General features: G+C 48.8%; 1 protein-coding gene across 1 annotated transcript in view; it reads left to right on the top strand.

Moving 5' to 3' along the window:
* The window catches only part of YPEL2 (yippee like 2), a 38,391-nt gene extending 27,603 nt beyond the window's left edge, over window positions 1-10,788 (top strand). Inside the window, exons 2-4 of the mRNA XM_037163583.2 lie at window positions 1,137-1,180; window positions 2,133-2,241; window positions 6,043-10,788. Coding sequence (XP_037019478.1) covers window positions 1,137-1,180; window positions 2,133-2,241; window positions 6,043-6,132 — 243 coding nt within the window. The 3' untranslated portion in view covers window positions 6,133-10,788. The remainder of the gene's footprint in view (window positions 1-1,136; window positions 1,181-2,132; window positions 2,242-6,042) is intronic.
* Window positions 10,789-13,506: the final 2,718 nt, after the last annotated feature.

The raw sequence follows: 13,506 nt of genomic DNA, 5'->3' as shown, positions 1-13,506 counted from the left end.
TGAAGGCCCCTGCCTCGTTTGGACGTGGAGGCAGCCAGCAGCCCCGCTGCCCCGAAGGCTGCTTTTTCACAAGTCAGGAATCCTGCCTTTCTCGCTGGCTGGCGCCGCTGATCCCCAAAGTCGTGCTTCTGACAGCGACTGTCTCATGGGCAGTGAATCTGTATTCTGGCTGGTTCTCTCTAGTTAACCAGTCACCCCCAGACTTCTCCAGCCACTGAGTAACAGGTCATGGGAGGGCCTGTTACTCGTTTGTTTTTAGAGTGACTTTCAGAGCAGACTAGGGCACTTAATTCAGGGTCCGATTGTCAGGCCACATTAAAAATGCAGGCAGCAATGCAGAACACGGCGGGCCCATGTCAGCCAGACATGGTGTGTAACCAGAGGAGGAAAACACGGACCGGGCCTGTGTCAGTGGAAGTCGACGCCAAGTGGCACGGCAGGCTCTGGCTCCCGTTTCTCCTGTCCCCTGCCACCTCCGGCCGGAAGAAGGAAGCTCATAGTCGAGCTAGAAGTGAAAATGGGACGGCTGCCTAATGAGCCTTCCTGTGACCTAGACGTCGCGTGGCTCGCACCTCAGGAGGAGGGTGCCTGTCGTGGCAGTTAGGATCTACCTGAAGGCCCCACGAGTGAGAAGAGGGTGGATTTGAGAAGAAGTGGTTTATTCTGGCCCCAGCGATTCTTGCTGCCTTCTGCTGGGCACCCAGAGGCGAGCAAAGGTGCTGGCGCCGGTTGCCATGCCCCACCACCTGGAGGAGAGCCGTGGCCAGCACAGGTGACAGCAGTCAGTGGGGCCCAGGGAAGGCCAGTGTGGCTCAATCACCTCAGGCCAACTCACTGTATCAGATGCTGTCCAGAGGGAAGGAGCTTTTAATGATATTGAGGAGCTTGTCTTTTCATGTCTTCTCACCTGGGCCGGTGAAAACAGTCCAGGTGTGAGCTGGCCTGGGCTCTGATGCCATTTATTCTGCCTCCCCCCCTCCACCATGCCACCTGCCAGCTGAACTGTTAACTGGCTTACTGCTCCCTTTTGCTGTGTCCGTCCTGGAAGGTCACGATTGCTGTGACTTGGGGCTGGTTTCCCGAGCGGGTGGATGGAAGGGACTGTCTAACCATCTGTTTGTGTTTTTGCATTTCAGTCGTTCCAAGGAAGTCAAGGACGAGCGTACCTCTTTAACTCAGTGTGAGTGTCTGCGACAGTTCCCCCATAGTTTGGTGCAGGTGTTGAGGGGCGGGGGGAATGAAACTCTCCGTGATGATTGAATAGTGGACCCCGTCCTCTGTGGCACAATAGAAAACCCGTGGAGCATTCATTTCCACAAGCGGTAGCCAGTTATCTTGGGGGAATTTTTTTTGGCACCATCTTTGGCTGCTAAAAATAATATATTCACTATCCCCAGTAGGCACATCAGAGAGCTGTGGTCTCAGAGGGAAGAAGCCAAAGTGCTTCTGAGAGAGCCCTTGACATGAGGTCTTATAACCGGGTCTGAAACACACTGTTGGGGAGGAGAGAGTGAACTGAAGACACCGACTTCTGCGGAAGGGCCTCAGCCTGGAAGGCGGGCCCGGTCAGGGGAGACCCTCCCCTGCCCCACCCTCTGCAGACGCAGCAGCCTCGGGCGTGTCATTTATGACCTCTTCCTGGGAAAGGAAGGCGAAGCTCCCACAAGCCCGGTGAACTGTAAAGATGGAAATCTAGCGTGTTTAGCTTGGGATAATGTGCACTCCGCGGAGGAGTAGAGTGTATTTGACACTTCCGGCTGCAGTCAGTCACCAGGAGGCTCTGAGGGTGGTAGCCATGGACTTCACCATGTGCCCATCAGTTTGTTCCCTTAACTCTCCAAAATTAAAAGCACTTGTTAGAAAAATTCCAGACAAAGTCTCAACCATCAAGACTATTTTTAGTAGACTCATTGAATCAGAACTCGCAGACCTGAAATTCATTTCAGTGGAGATGTTCCACGTGGCTGCCTCTTGGGGGTGGTTATCGATTTCAGTTATAGACGAGACCCTTCTCGGCGCCGGCCTCCCTCGAGGCAGGCGTGCTCAGTTAGTGTTTTGCCGGAAGCTCAGCTTGAGCAACCGATGATGAACATGTGACTAACTCCCCGCCCTCTCTCTGTCCCCTGGCACAGAGTTAACGTGGGCTGTGGGCCTGCGGAAGAGCGAGTGTTGCTAACGGGACTGCATGCAGTCGCAGACATTTACTGTGAAAACTGCAAAACCACTCTGGGATGGAAGTATGTAAGTATTGAGAAATCCGGTGCAGAGGGGGCCGTGAAGGGGGTGGCTGAGAGCCTCACGTAGGAGCAAACTTTCTGTGGCCCCTGGGACTGGCTTTGACCGGGACAGGAAACCAAGTACAAGGAGCTGCGCCTGGCACACTCCTGTTTGCCACACCATTCTTCTCTCCACTGGTGGTCCCCCCTGCCTACTCGTTCCTTCACGCCTGCCCCTGCAACGGACAGACGGACAGACACACATACACATGCCCCTTTGCCTTTTGATTTAATAAACAATAAACAAGAATGATACTAGCACAAAGCATTTCTTGACAGCTGCCTGTGTTCCAGGCATACATTACCTTTCTTCACAGCATCCCTAGAGGATAGGTCCTGTTTTAACCCCTATTTTATGGATGAGGAAACCGACTTAGGGAGGTTAACAGTGTGTCCAGTGCAGCTAGTGGTCTGACTGCAGAGCAGAGCTCATGCTCTTTTTTTCTTTTTTCTTTATTTATTTTTAGACAGAGGGGAAGGGAGGGAGAAAGAGAGGGAGAGAAACATCAATGTGTGTGTGTGGTGGCCTCATGTGCACCCCCTACTGGGGACCTGGCCCATAACCTAGGCATGTGCCCTGACTGGGAATCAAACGGGTGACCCTTTGGTTCGCAGCCACGCTCAATTCACTGAGCCACACCAGCCGGGGCTCTTTTTTTTTTTTTTTTTTTTACTGAATTTATTGAGTGACATTGGTTAATAAAATTATATAGGTTTCAGGTGTACAGTTCTGTAATACATCCTCTGTATATTGTGTTTGTGTGCTCACTACCCCAAGTCGAGTCTCTTTTCATTACTAAGCCCCTGCCCTTTGGAGCTCCAACAGATGTCCCCAGAACACCTCTCAGGTCCTTGGCCCTGTGCCGGCATCGCCAGACGCTGTAACGCCCACCGTCAGATACAGTCATGGCTGGACTCTCCCAACTGCACATTCATTCCTTCGTTGTTTAACTCAGAAACGTTTTTCATGTCTTCTTGGTACCTTGGAAAGTGAGCAGTCCTTTGTCGGGGCAGGGGGTACATGTGTTCAGTGAAAATAGACACGTTATTGTGGTGGTCATCATCCTTGGCTGATCTTCCACAAGGCTTTTGTCTGCCCTCCTTGTCACCGCGGGGACATTGGAAAGTGAATCTTCCTCTCTCTTCTGGGAGGGTGATGCATTCCCTGTAAAAGGCTGGGGTTAGTGTGAGGCTGGCTCACGTGGCCTGTGTTGGGTGGCTTTGGCAGGAGCTGGCAGAGTGGTAATGCCCACTCGTGTATCTGTGCCGACTCTCACAAAGGTGCCACGCCCCAGGCTTCTGATAGTGGGCGAGGTCCTGTGTGGGTGGAGAGCAGGGAGAAGAGGGGAAATCTGTGCCTTCTGCTCCTTTTGGCTGTAACCTCAAGACTGCTCTAAAAACTATGAAGTCTGTTTTAACAAATGCTGTTGAACAATGGCAACCGGGCCTCAAACTGTGCTTGCATTTTGTCAAGTTCAAAAATAGGCAAATCTTAAAACCAGCTGCAGGTAGAGCCTGTGATGGAGTAGCACTTACATCTCCCTCGAAACGTTCAGGATTAGAAAGGAAAAAACCAAGACACTGTGTTTCATGATGCCAAGATGGTTCTGGGAAAAGCTGGCCTTGGCCATTCTTCTCCCACCCCTCACCCCCGCCCCATGTGGCACGGGCCCCCTCCAGGTGGTCTGTGGACACAGGTCTGGGTCGATTATCCAGAAATGCTCTGCCCATCTCTATTTCCCAACCTCTTGGGAGTCTATCTTACTCTGCTCAGGCTGTCCTGGATTACAGACGGCAGATAAACCTGAGTTGGTTGGCTTTGCTCCTTACTTCAGGTCAGACGAGTCACTCGTTTGACAGAGCTTTTTTGAAAGCCTTTGCGCTAGATACAGAAGTGAAGAGAGCAAGTCCTCTCCCTCAGGGTGTTTACAGTCAGGAGGCGGGAGGAAGGCCACGGGAAACCGCACAGTTTGGCAGGTCAGGGGGGAAACCTGTCCCTGCAGAGTCATCGGTCACTACTGTGGGCCAGGCCAGGGCTTCCTTTTCTTTCTGTGACTCTCTCTGACCCTCAGCAGGATCCCATGAAGTGTTAATAACTATCCCAATTCTGTAAATGGAAAGCTTATAGTTTTGTGAATTGTGAACAGTTAAGTGATGCTCGTGGTACTAGGAAGCAGAAGTGGGGTTCACTCTGGATGCTGTAGAAGCACTTCGGCCCCTGGAGTCCATGTGTGCCATGCTGCAAATGTCCTGGGGCTGTCGAGTTTTTTTTTTCTAATTTAATAGGGATACTCTCTCACTTTCCTAGTTTTGTTCTCTCCCCACTCTGAATATACTAATATGGATCAGCAGGTTTTATTCCTGAACCACATTCTCTGTTACACACACACACACACACACACACGGAGAATGAAGTGTCAGGGAGATTCCCGCTGAGCCCACAGCTCATGTGTGTGTGTGTGTGTGTGTGTGTGTTGCTGTGTGCACATTCCCTCTTGGTGCCCCTCCCCTCCCCACGATCTGGAACGGTTCCTCTCAACAAAAGACTGTGGCCGACCTCTCCTCCTCCCACCCGAGGCCCCCGAGCTCTAGCACAGAGGATCTAGTTCATACGAGTGCTGCCCAGAACCTGTCAACAGGAGGATTTGGTTACTAACTCACGTGGGGACTCAGGAGGGAGAGCTGGTGTCTGCTGCCTCCCTGCATCCAGCTTAGCCATCTAATGGCTCTGATGGTGCACCCAGAGGTCTTCAGGTATCTGCCTGCAGAGAAAATAGCCGTTTGATCTCACATCAGATAAAATAGCCTTTTGATCTTGCATCTATGCAAGACTTCTTTCTGTGGGGCTCATTATAAGTGGGAAAGCCCGTGGTGCTCCAAGTTGAGGACGGTAGGCTGCCAGGTGCTTTGTCCTGAGCTTTCCTGCTGGAGGCCTGGCAGCCGGGTGGGGCTCTAGGGCTGCTGGGCTCTTCAGCCCGGAGTTCTCTGGAGGAAGAAGGAAAACAGACTTGACTCGTCTGACCGTCTGACGTAGAAACCGCAAGATAAGACATGAAAAGAAGACTTCCGTCTCACAGCACTTTGCTTCTCTCCCTGAGAGTCTTTTCTCTAAGCCAACACGGTCCAGTTTAAAATGAAGACACAGGAACTTGATGGATACGTCCATGGGGCAGATTTCGGGTTAGGCAGGAAACCAGGTTCCCCTAAGACAGAACGCATACGCATCATGCATTCACCCGGCAGTGATTTACTGAAGCCCCGTTCTGTGCTGAGCCATCCTCCAGGCACTAGGGATACAGCAGTGAGCAAAACAAAGGAAACGCCTGCCTTCTGGGCAGTTTATGTGGCTGTAGCGGGATCAATACACAGAACAGGTGGGCGAGTTACAGCGTGCTGGCTACTGGCAAGTGCCGTGGCCACCAAGCAGCCGAAGGGGGGGAGGGGGGCCCTGCAGGGCAAGTTAGCATTCTAAGTAGCTGAGTAGTTGGGAAGGAATTTAACCAGAGGGTAACCTTTGGGCAAACACTGGAATGAGCAAAGAATCTGAAGAAATTCTGTTACACTGAGAAACTCCTGGTGTTACCCCAGTGCTGTGGTCGGCTGAAGGGGACGTAGTGTGTTTTAAGTGGCGGGAATCTCTCAGTGAGTTTGGGCGAAGCTGGGAGCAGGCTCCAGGGCCTGTCTTGGGCCCCACCTTTGCTTTCTTGCCACAAGAAGTCACCTGCTTGTCTCAGGTCATTCAGCATCTTTTCCTTGTGTCTCCTAGGAACACGCCTTTGAAAGCAGCCAGAAATATAAAGAAGGCAAATACATCATTGAGCTAGCACACATGATCAAGGACAATGGCTGGGACTGACCGGAGCGCGCCCGCCCACCCCAGTGTCTGCGCAAACGCCGTCCAACCAAACATTCTACCCAAGCGCGAGAGAGTGACTGGATACTTTGGTTCCGTCGTTTAGGGGCCTTGCCCTCCGGGGCACCCTCCCACCCTGACACCGCCTTTCCGGTGCCTGGCCTCTAAACCGCTGTCTCTGTCTCTTTGCTTTGTATCTGTTTGTGAGTTGATCCTGGCTTCTCTCTCTGTTCTAGTGTTGGCTGAAAACAAAACAACAGGAGGAACAGATGCCTGACCGCTTGGCGGCAGCCCACCTTGATAAGGGCCCGGGCGCACAAGAGCTGCCCGATGGCCTCCTGCCGGGGGAACAGTGCGCCACGTGGGGGTGCGAGGAGGAGGGGAAGGGGCAGCCTTGAGGGTTCTGGGCGTGGGCAGGGGTTGGGGGGGAGAAGTAGGGACAGAATTGTGCTACTCCTGGAGACCTGGTAATTTAGGCTTGAAATAACCAACTTGTCTAAAAGGACAAAGAGAAAAAAATACCTCATGACCGCATTCTCTCTGATCAGAAGCTTCTGTTCCTGCACCAGATGTGCAAGGTTAGCATGTGACCCCAGAAGTGACCCTAATTCTAGCAGGTGGGGCAGCAGCCTTGCTCTCCTGGGCCGAGCTGGGGGGTGTCTTGGCAGCCATGAGTGGCTCGGGGGAAAAGCCCAGATGGGTTTTGATGACTCCGAAATCCCACGGCTGCTCCGGGTAATCATCTTTTCCTCTTCAGCTACTGTAGGTGAGAGGAGAGGGGACCGCCATTTGCAGTGACTGCAAACTCCAAACATCTCAAAGGCTTGGACCAGGAACCAAGTAAAGTCCGTCACTGAGGAGAGCAGGGAGCACAGGGGGCTGCAGTTTGGGGGCTCCTGCAGAAATGGCTCAGATGTTGGGCCAGGGGAAAAAGAAAAGTAAAACCAGTTGGCATCTCTAATCTTTTTTTTTCCTGACCCTCAATAAGAGAAGAGCGTTGTGGCGAGGAAGGGCATGGGGTGGGGCGACACTGGGAGTAGCTCAGATTTGAACCACCACAGGTTAGGTGTGTCCTTCATCCTTGGTATGCAGTGGCGTCAGTGAGATCGGCAGTTCTTTGTACATAGAGTTTTGGGTGGTTTTCTCTAGTTCTATCGTAGATTGTGAAAAACAAAGTCCCAAGGCTTTGAGCTTAGTGATAGCTTGGCTGGTAGATTCTTCATGCCCCTAGCTGTTCTTCTTGGACTTGAATGTTTTGTGTGGAGAGAAAACAGTCAGAGTGGTCCAGCGGTGCGGAGGGCTTAGATTTGATGTCAAGCCACAAAATTTCATACTACCCCCTGCTCCTCACCTCCCTATCCAAAGTCCGTTGTATGGGGGAAGTGGAGAACAATCTCTGCAAGGCTCCTGCAAGGGGGAGGAGTTTGTTACATCCAATCAACACTGTGAAGTCTGTTCTGCAGCAATTCAGCCAGTACACGGTGCATGACCGAAACTCATCCAGCTGAGTTAATTTCATCGCTTAGACTGAAAATATTATTGTTCAGATATGTGTAGGGTATGTCAGGTGATTCTCAGTATCTCATTGTCCAAGTAGGCTGATCCTAGAGGAATATTCACCTTAGAAGTCATAAAAGAATGTGTTCATGGAGACAAAAGTCTATAAATTTGATTAACCAGGATTCAAGCAGCCAACCCAGGACATTTTCAGAACTGAACCGAATTCCCAAAGGGAATGAGTCCGAGGTGGACATGCCTTTTCATGTCTCTGCAAGCTGCTCCCCGAATGGGGGACCTGCGGTGGGCATGGCCCTGCCCTGGCAGGGACGGACAGCAGGACCGGCAGGACGCAGGTGGCTCCTGGCTCAGCGGTCAACTGCCTCTGTGAGACAGAAGGGGTTTTAGAAATGGAACTCTGTTCCTAAAGGCTTCTGGCCCGCCTCACTCAGTGCTTTAGTCGCCCTGGGAGATTCTGTTCTCCCCACAACCCTGAAAAGCAGACCGCGGTTCAGAAGAAGTAGTGTGTTTCTGCTCCTGGAGAAATACTTCCTCTGGCTCCCAGGCACTTCCAGGCCCAAGATCTCAAAAAAAATTTTTTTTTGTTTTCAACTTTCACATTCCTCAGCTGGCTCGCCAGCACAGAACTCATAGATTCCCCTTCACCCGCCCCCACAGCAGAAGGCAGTGGCCTTCGTTTATGGGTTTTGATTGGCCCCTTCGCTCAGGGAGCCCTGGCCATCGATACTCCTTCCCATAAAAAGAAAACAGGGGCTAAGCGTGGGTAGGTGTTTTGTCTTTAAAAGTAGAAATGGAGTGTGATGACATGGAAACCAGACACGGGGCTGCAGAGTCATCACCAGGCAGGGGAGACCAGTGTGTCACTGTTCTTCCTTGGGGCTTGGACCTCTGATGTGCACGGCTCAGAGCAGGCTCCCATAGAACCCTGGTTTGGGTGTTTTCAGCCACTATCCATCGAGCATCCAGTGGGTGGATGGCGCCATGCTTGGTGTTAAGAGATCTGAGTAAGATGTTGGTTTTTCCATAACTACAGAAAATCAAAAGCCCAGACCATTAAGGCTTTCCCTTTGTGTCGATGAAACCAAAAGTGCTTCTTAAAACGTTCGCTCCATTCATGGCTTGTCTATCTAACGTCATAGTTTCGGAGAGACCGCAGCTGAACAATGGAGATGCGTCAACTGATGGCCTCCGTCAGTTCATTCTTTAATTTTCCTCACCAAATTATTGACTCAGAGCATAACCAAAGACCTCATCCACTCACCCCTGGGAGGTTCAGGGAATTGGAGTTCCATGTAGAGCTTGGGTGGGGCTGAGGGAGGAAGGAAGGGGAAAGGGAGGAAGGGAAAGGCCTGGGGTTCTATACCTCAGCCAGCAGCTGCCTTCATGTTCAGCTGAAGTCCAGCCGCCGGCTCTAGTTCCGTCTCCCGTGTGCCATCCTCAGACGGCCTTGGTGGCCCTGGATCACACCCCACCCCACCCCCATCCCACCCTTGATACTTGTCTCAGGCTGCTCATAGGCTGATTTGACATGAGTCAAATTCAGCCAGAGTCCATGGTCACAGGTAGTCAGCCGGGCCTGGCTGAGCGTTGCCCTGACGGCAGTGGTGGTGCGATCTGGAGTTAGGAGCGAGAAATCTGGGCTGGGGGGGTCAGTGTGGGGAAGAAGAGGGAGCCCCTTTATAACAAGAGTTTCAAGTGGATATATATAAAAGAAACAGTTGCTTGTGAAATATACTTTTGTAAATAATATTTAATTTTTTAAATAATATATTTGGTGCTGTTTTCTCAGATCCCCTGAGAGCACTTTTTATTTTCATTTTTAAATTTTACGGTTTCCTCTGCATTTCTTGAAGTATATTTTAAGGGAAACAGTGATCACCAATGTATTGTGTTTTGTTTTGTTTTTTAAAGACATCTCTATCGCATTAGAGGCAATACAGCGATGCCTCTCTGTATTTCCCCCCAGTGGGATGAACTCTATAGTACGTTACCAGGTTGAGAATGGAACTATTTTCTTGCACCAGTATTGGCCAGAAAGGAAAATTAATATAATCCAATAAATTTAGTAACAACTTAGAGTGAAACAAATTGGAAAACGGGAATCTTGTTTTTAAGAGTGTGTGTGTGTCTGTGTGTGCGCGTGTGTGTGTGTGTGTGTAAAAAGCACTTTGGACTGTGCCTCCTGGTCTCTTTTTTTATTGGGGACACCGTACCTATAGTTTACACCTTGGGCACATGAGGTTTCTCTTTCTTCTCTCTGGTGGCGGTTTTCTCTCTGAGTGGACCAACAGCACAACCGCGAGATCTCGTTTTCCTGAGCATGGAGCTGTTGCTGGTTTCTTCCTTTTTCTTTCTTTGCACTCTCAACTTTTACAGACTGTAAGGGAAATCTGTTGTTTGTGAAGATCCAGCAGAGGCAGATCTGTTGAGATGTGAGTGTGTTCATCATGGAACCCAGGGCTCCAGCTGCTGTAGAAGCCACATGATGTTAAAACATTGATTGGTTTGGGTGGAAAGATCGGTAATGAAATAATGCACATACCTTGTTGGTAAACAGCTTTTTTAATTTTTTTTTTTTTAAGGTCAGTTTGCCTCAGGTTCAGGAAGAGGCTGAGAAATCAAATCTTGAACACAATCAACTTAACGTATTTTTTTAAAAGTCTGCCTTGAATGGGAAATCATGCTAATGGTTTGGGTGAAGGAAAGAGGTGTTTGGTTTTTAAAATTAAAGTACAGTCATGAAATCTGCCAGTAGTGAAAGGTAAAGCCAAGAAGCAAGCTCTTACCATTTTACCAAATTCTCTGCCTGTATGTTTTTGTACAACATTTCAGTGAAAGTGAGAATTCACTTTTCCAACCTGCAGAGACGATCTTTAAATACAGACTATTTATGCTTGTGTTTACAGACTATTTGTTGGGTTTGGGTTTTGTTACTTTCTTTCCTTTGTTTATGTTTTTGTTGTTGGCATTTTTCAGGTCACTTTGCTTTAATAACAAAGATCATAATTTTCCAATAATTTGTCTTCACCATCTCCTGTATTTGTACATAGTGATTCAGTATTAGACAGAAGTGCATTGTTTCGGTCATATTTCCAATCTGTGTTGGTGCTCATTTGAGAAAATAAAGTTTTCAAATATTAATGCTTTGGAGGGCTCGTCTGCCTTAATTGACCCAGCCAGTTTTAGCTTGACGTTCAATACTGAAAGGCCTGTGGGAGGTCATCTGTAACCCCATTCACAGATCTGGCAACTGAGACCCCGAGGAGTCATTTTCTCCAAGGACACTTGGCCAATTAATGAGTAAAAAGCAGGTCTCCTGTTTATCCACAAATGCTTCTCCTGGCTTTAGATACGAGAAATGCATGAGTGACCGTAATCGTTTCTGTCTACCAAGCCCCATATTCTCAGCTCTTCCGTTAATACCGATTTCTTTGGAGATAGGAATGCATTGGTAACGGGGAGAAAAGAAAAGAATTAGGTCAAAAAGTGGTAGCATCATCTCTGAATATCTGACAAAGGGAGATGGATACTTGCAGTTACAACATGGGGAAAACCATTCATTAACCAATATTAAACATCTATTACTAGTTTCCAGGCACAGAGTGAGGCAGTGTGACCATCCCAATAAATCCGCTGTTTTCCAAGCACTTTCCCCACAGTCTTGTGTGTGAACACTCCCAGCTCGGCGTAGCCCCGTGTAAATGTGGCTTTGTGCTCTGGTATCCTTTAAACATTTTGGTCTAGACGTCATCAGTTTATACTGTATTTTAAAGTTCTTGTCCCCAAAACTTGCCTCCATAACTTAGAGAGTTCTGACCTTGCACAGGCAACCTACGTCACCAAGAAAGAAAGAACTAAAACCATGCCCTTGTGTGTATGTGTTTGTGTGTGTTCTCCTCAGTAATAATATTTTAAAAGCCAATTCCCTATAAAATAGGAAATCCCCCTCCTTCCCATGAATTTTCAGCTACCCATCTGCGCCCAGCTGTAGTTGACTTCCGTTTGTCCTTGAGTGCATTACGTTCCTGTGACCTGATTTGCTTCAGTGGATGTGCCTGCCACTGTGTCATTCTTGTTTGCCTTTGGCATATGGGGAGGAGAGAGAAGATAGCACGTGCAGGAGACGCCCTGTCTCTTGGGCCCGCCCCCTTCCGAGCTTTCAGCCATCGGTGGCTGGCTGTCAGTCGTAGCTGGCTGGGAGAATGAGCCGGAGAATGAGCCGGAGAACACGGGAGGGTGCCAGTGTTCTGAGCGCCTGGTTTGTGCCAGACCCTGCGCTTTGCCTGTGTGTCCTCACTTAGGAGCCTTGCAGTGAGTGCCTCCTCACATCATCCTAAAAGCCCTCACCGTTCAGTAGTCAAAACTAAACATCGACTATTCCCATTTTATAGATGGAATAGGAGACCTTGCAAGTGAAATAAATCGAGGTTTTGCAAGGTTTCGTGGCTGGCAGCAGGGTCAGAGAACAGCCCGTCCTACTTCTCACAGCCCTGTGTTCTTTCCCCGTATGACATTCCAGGTTTCGTCCCCATTCTTCCTCCTTCTTAATTCCAGTGTGGCCTCAGACGGCACTCTCCCATGTGACTGCTGAATAAGGGTGCAGGCAATGCAAATGAGAAAATTAATGTAAACAAAGCCACAGAAGTCAATGCTACATGAAAAAATGTTGTGTAACCCGTAGCTGAAAATAAGCCGGGCTTTGTTGTTTTTTAATACTCTGTGTAATGGATTACGTATGTAATCCTTGGCCCCTCGATCAATAGGAACTTAATACGGTTTGGTGAACATTGAATTAATGTGGATGGTAGAGAATTAATAGCTTTAAACATTCCGTTCAACGTGTTAGAATCCCTAAGAGGAGAATGGAGATGAGGTTAGCATTAAATGTTTTCTATGTGAGGTAAATGGTTACACCATGAGCCATCAAATTATTGTTCTCATTTGTTTTTGACATAACACATCTCGTCTAGTCAGGAAACTAACCCCAGGGAGCAGAAATTCAGTGGTAGTAATTTCGCAGAGCGGAGGAACAAAGGACCCCGCAGGGCCCCCTCCCTGCCACTGGCCAAAAGTCCAGCCACATCAGCCACGACCCTCGCAGGCAGCTGTTTCCTGCAGAAGCAATTGCTCATAAATCCTTGTATCTGGTCCCAATAAAGGGCTCACATCCTAGAGCCTGGAGCAGAGCAAGCCCCTGGAGTTGGGGCACCTGCCCTCAAACACTTGTTTTTCCTTCGTGAAAGAGGAACTATATGGAAAGGGCTCAGCCCAGTACCTGGCATATTATAAGTCAATAATAATACGTTAATTGTTAGATCCTCAAGTCTGTTTTGAATTGGGAGTGAGATAAAGAGGACTATTGTTTTTGTTATTTATATGCAGTATATCTTTAATTGCTCACCACTCCTATGAAGCAAACGCCCCCTTTGTAAAGAGGAGGAACTGGGGCGCAGAGAGGGTAAATAACAGATTTTTTTTTTTAACTCTTGTTCTGATTCTGAAGCCTACACCCTATCTGGGGCCCTGGCTCACCACTCAGGAAACAGGAGTAACTACCCAGTAGGAAACTTGCTGCCAGATCTAAGCACACACCCAAAACTTCATGGCTGTTTTGTTCTCTTATGTTTAATTCTTTTTTCATGAAATGAAAATCCTGGCCTTCCCAGTGGAAACCAAGAGCTTAGAACGGAGACAAGAGTTGCATTGTATTATACCTTTATTTTATAAGGATTTCAGGCCTGTTGATTTTATATTTCATAGAAGGGGGAAAAAGTGTCGATTTCGGTTGTTGAGACTGCTTTAAGAGATACAAATCCAAAAACTTGCCCACGCAGAAGCGACTAAAGTATCCTAACATAA

This window comes from Artibeus jamaicensis, unplaced genomic scaffold (genome assembly GCF_021234435.1).
Source record: "Artibeus jamaicensis isolate MK-2021 breed Jamaican fruit bat unplaced genomic scaffold, CSHL_Jam_final contig_1998, whole genome shotgun sequence".
In the NCBI taxonomy this organism is placed as follows: Eukaryota; Metazoa; Chordata; class Mammalia; order Chiroptera; family Phyllostomidae; genus Artibeus; species Artibeus jamaicensis.
The sequence above is the reverse complement of the archived record's forward strand: the minus strand, read 5'-3'. Positions and strand labels throughout refer to the sequence as shown.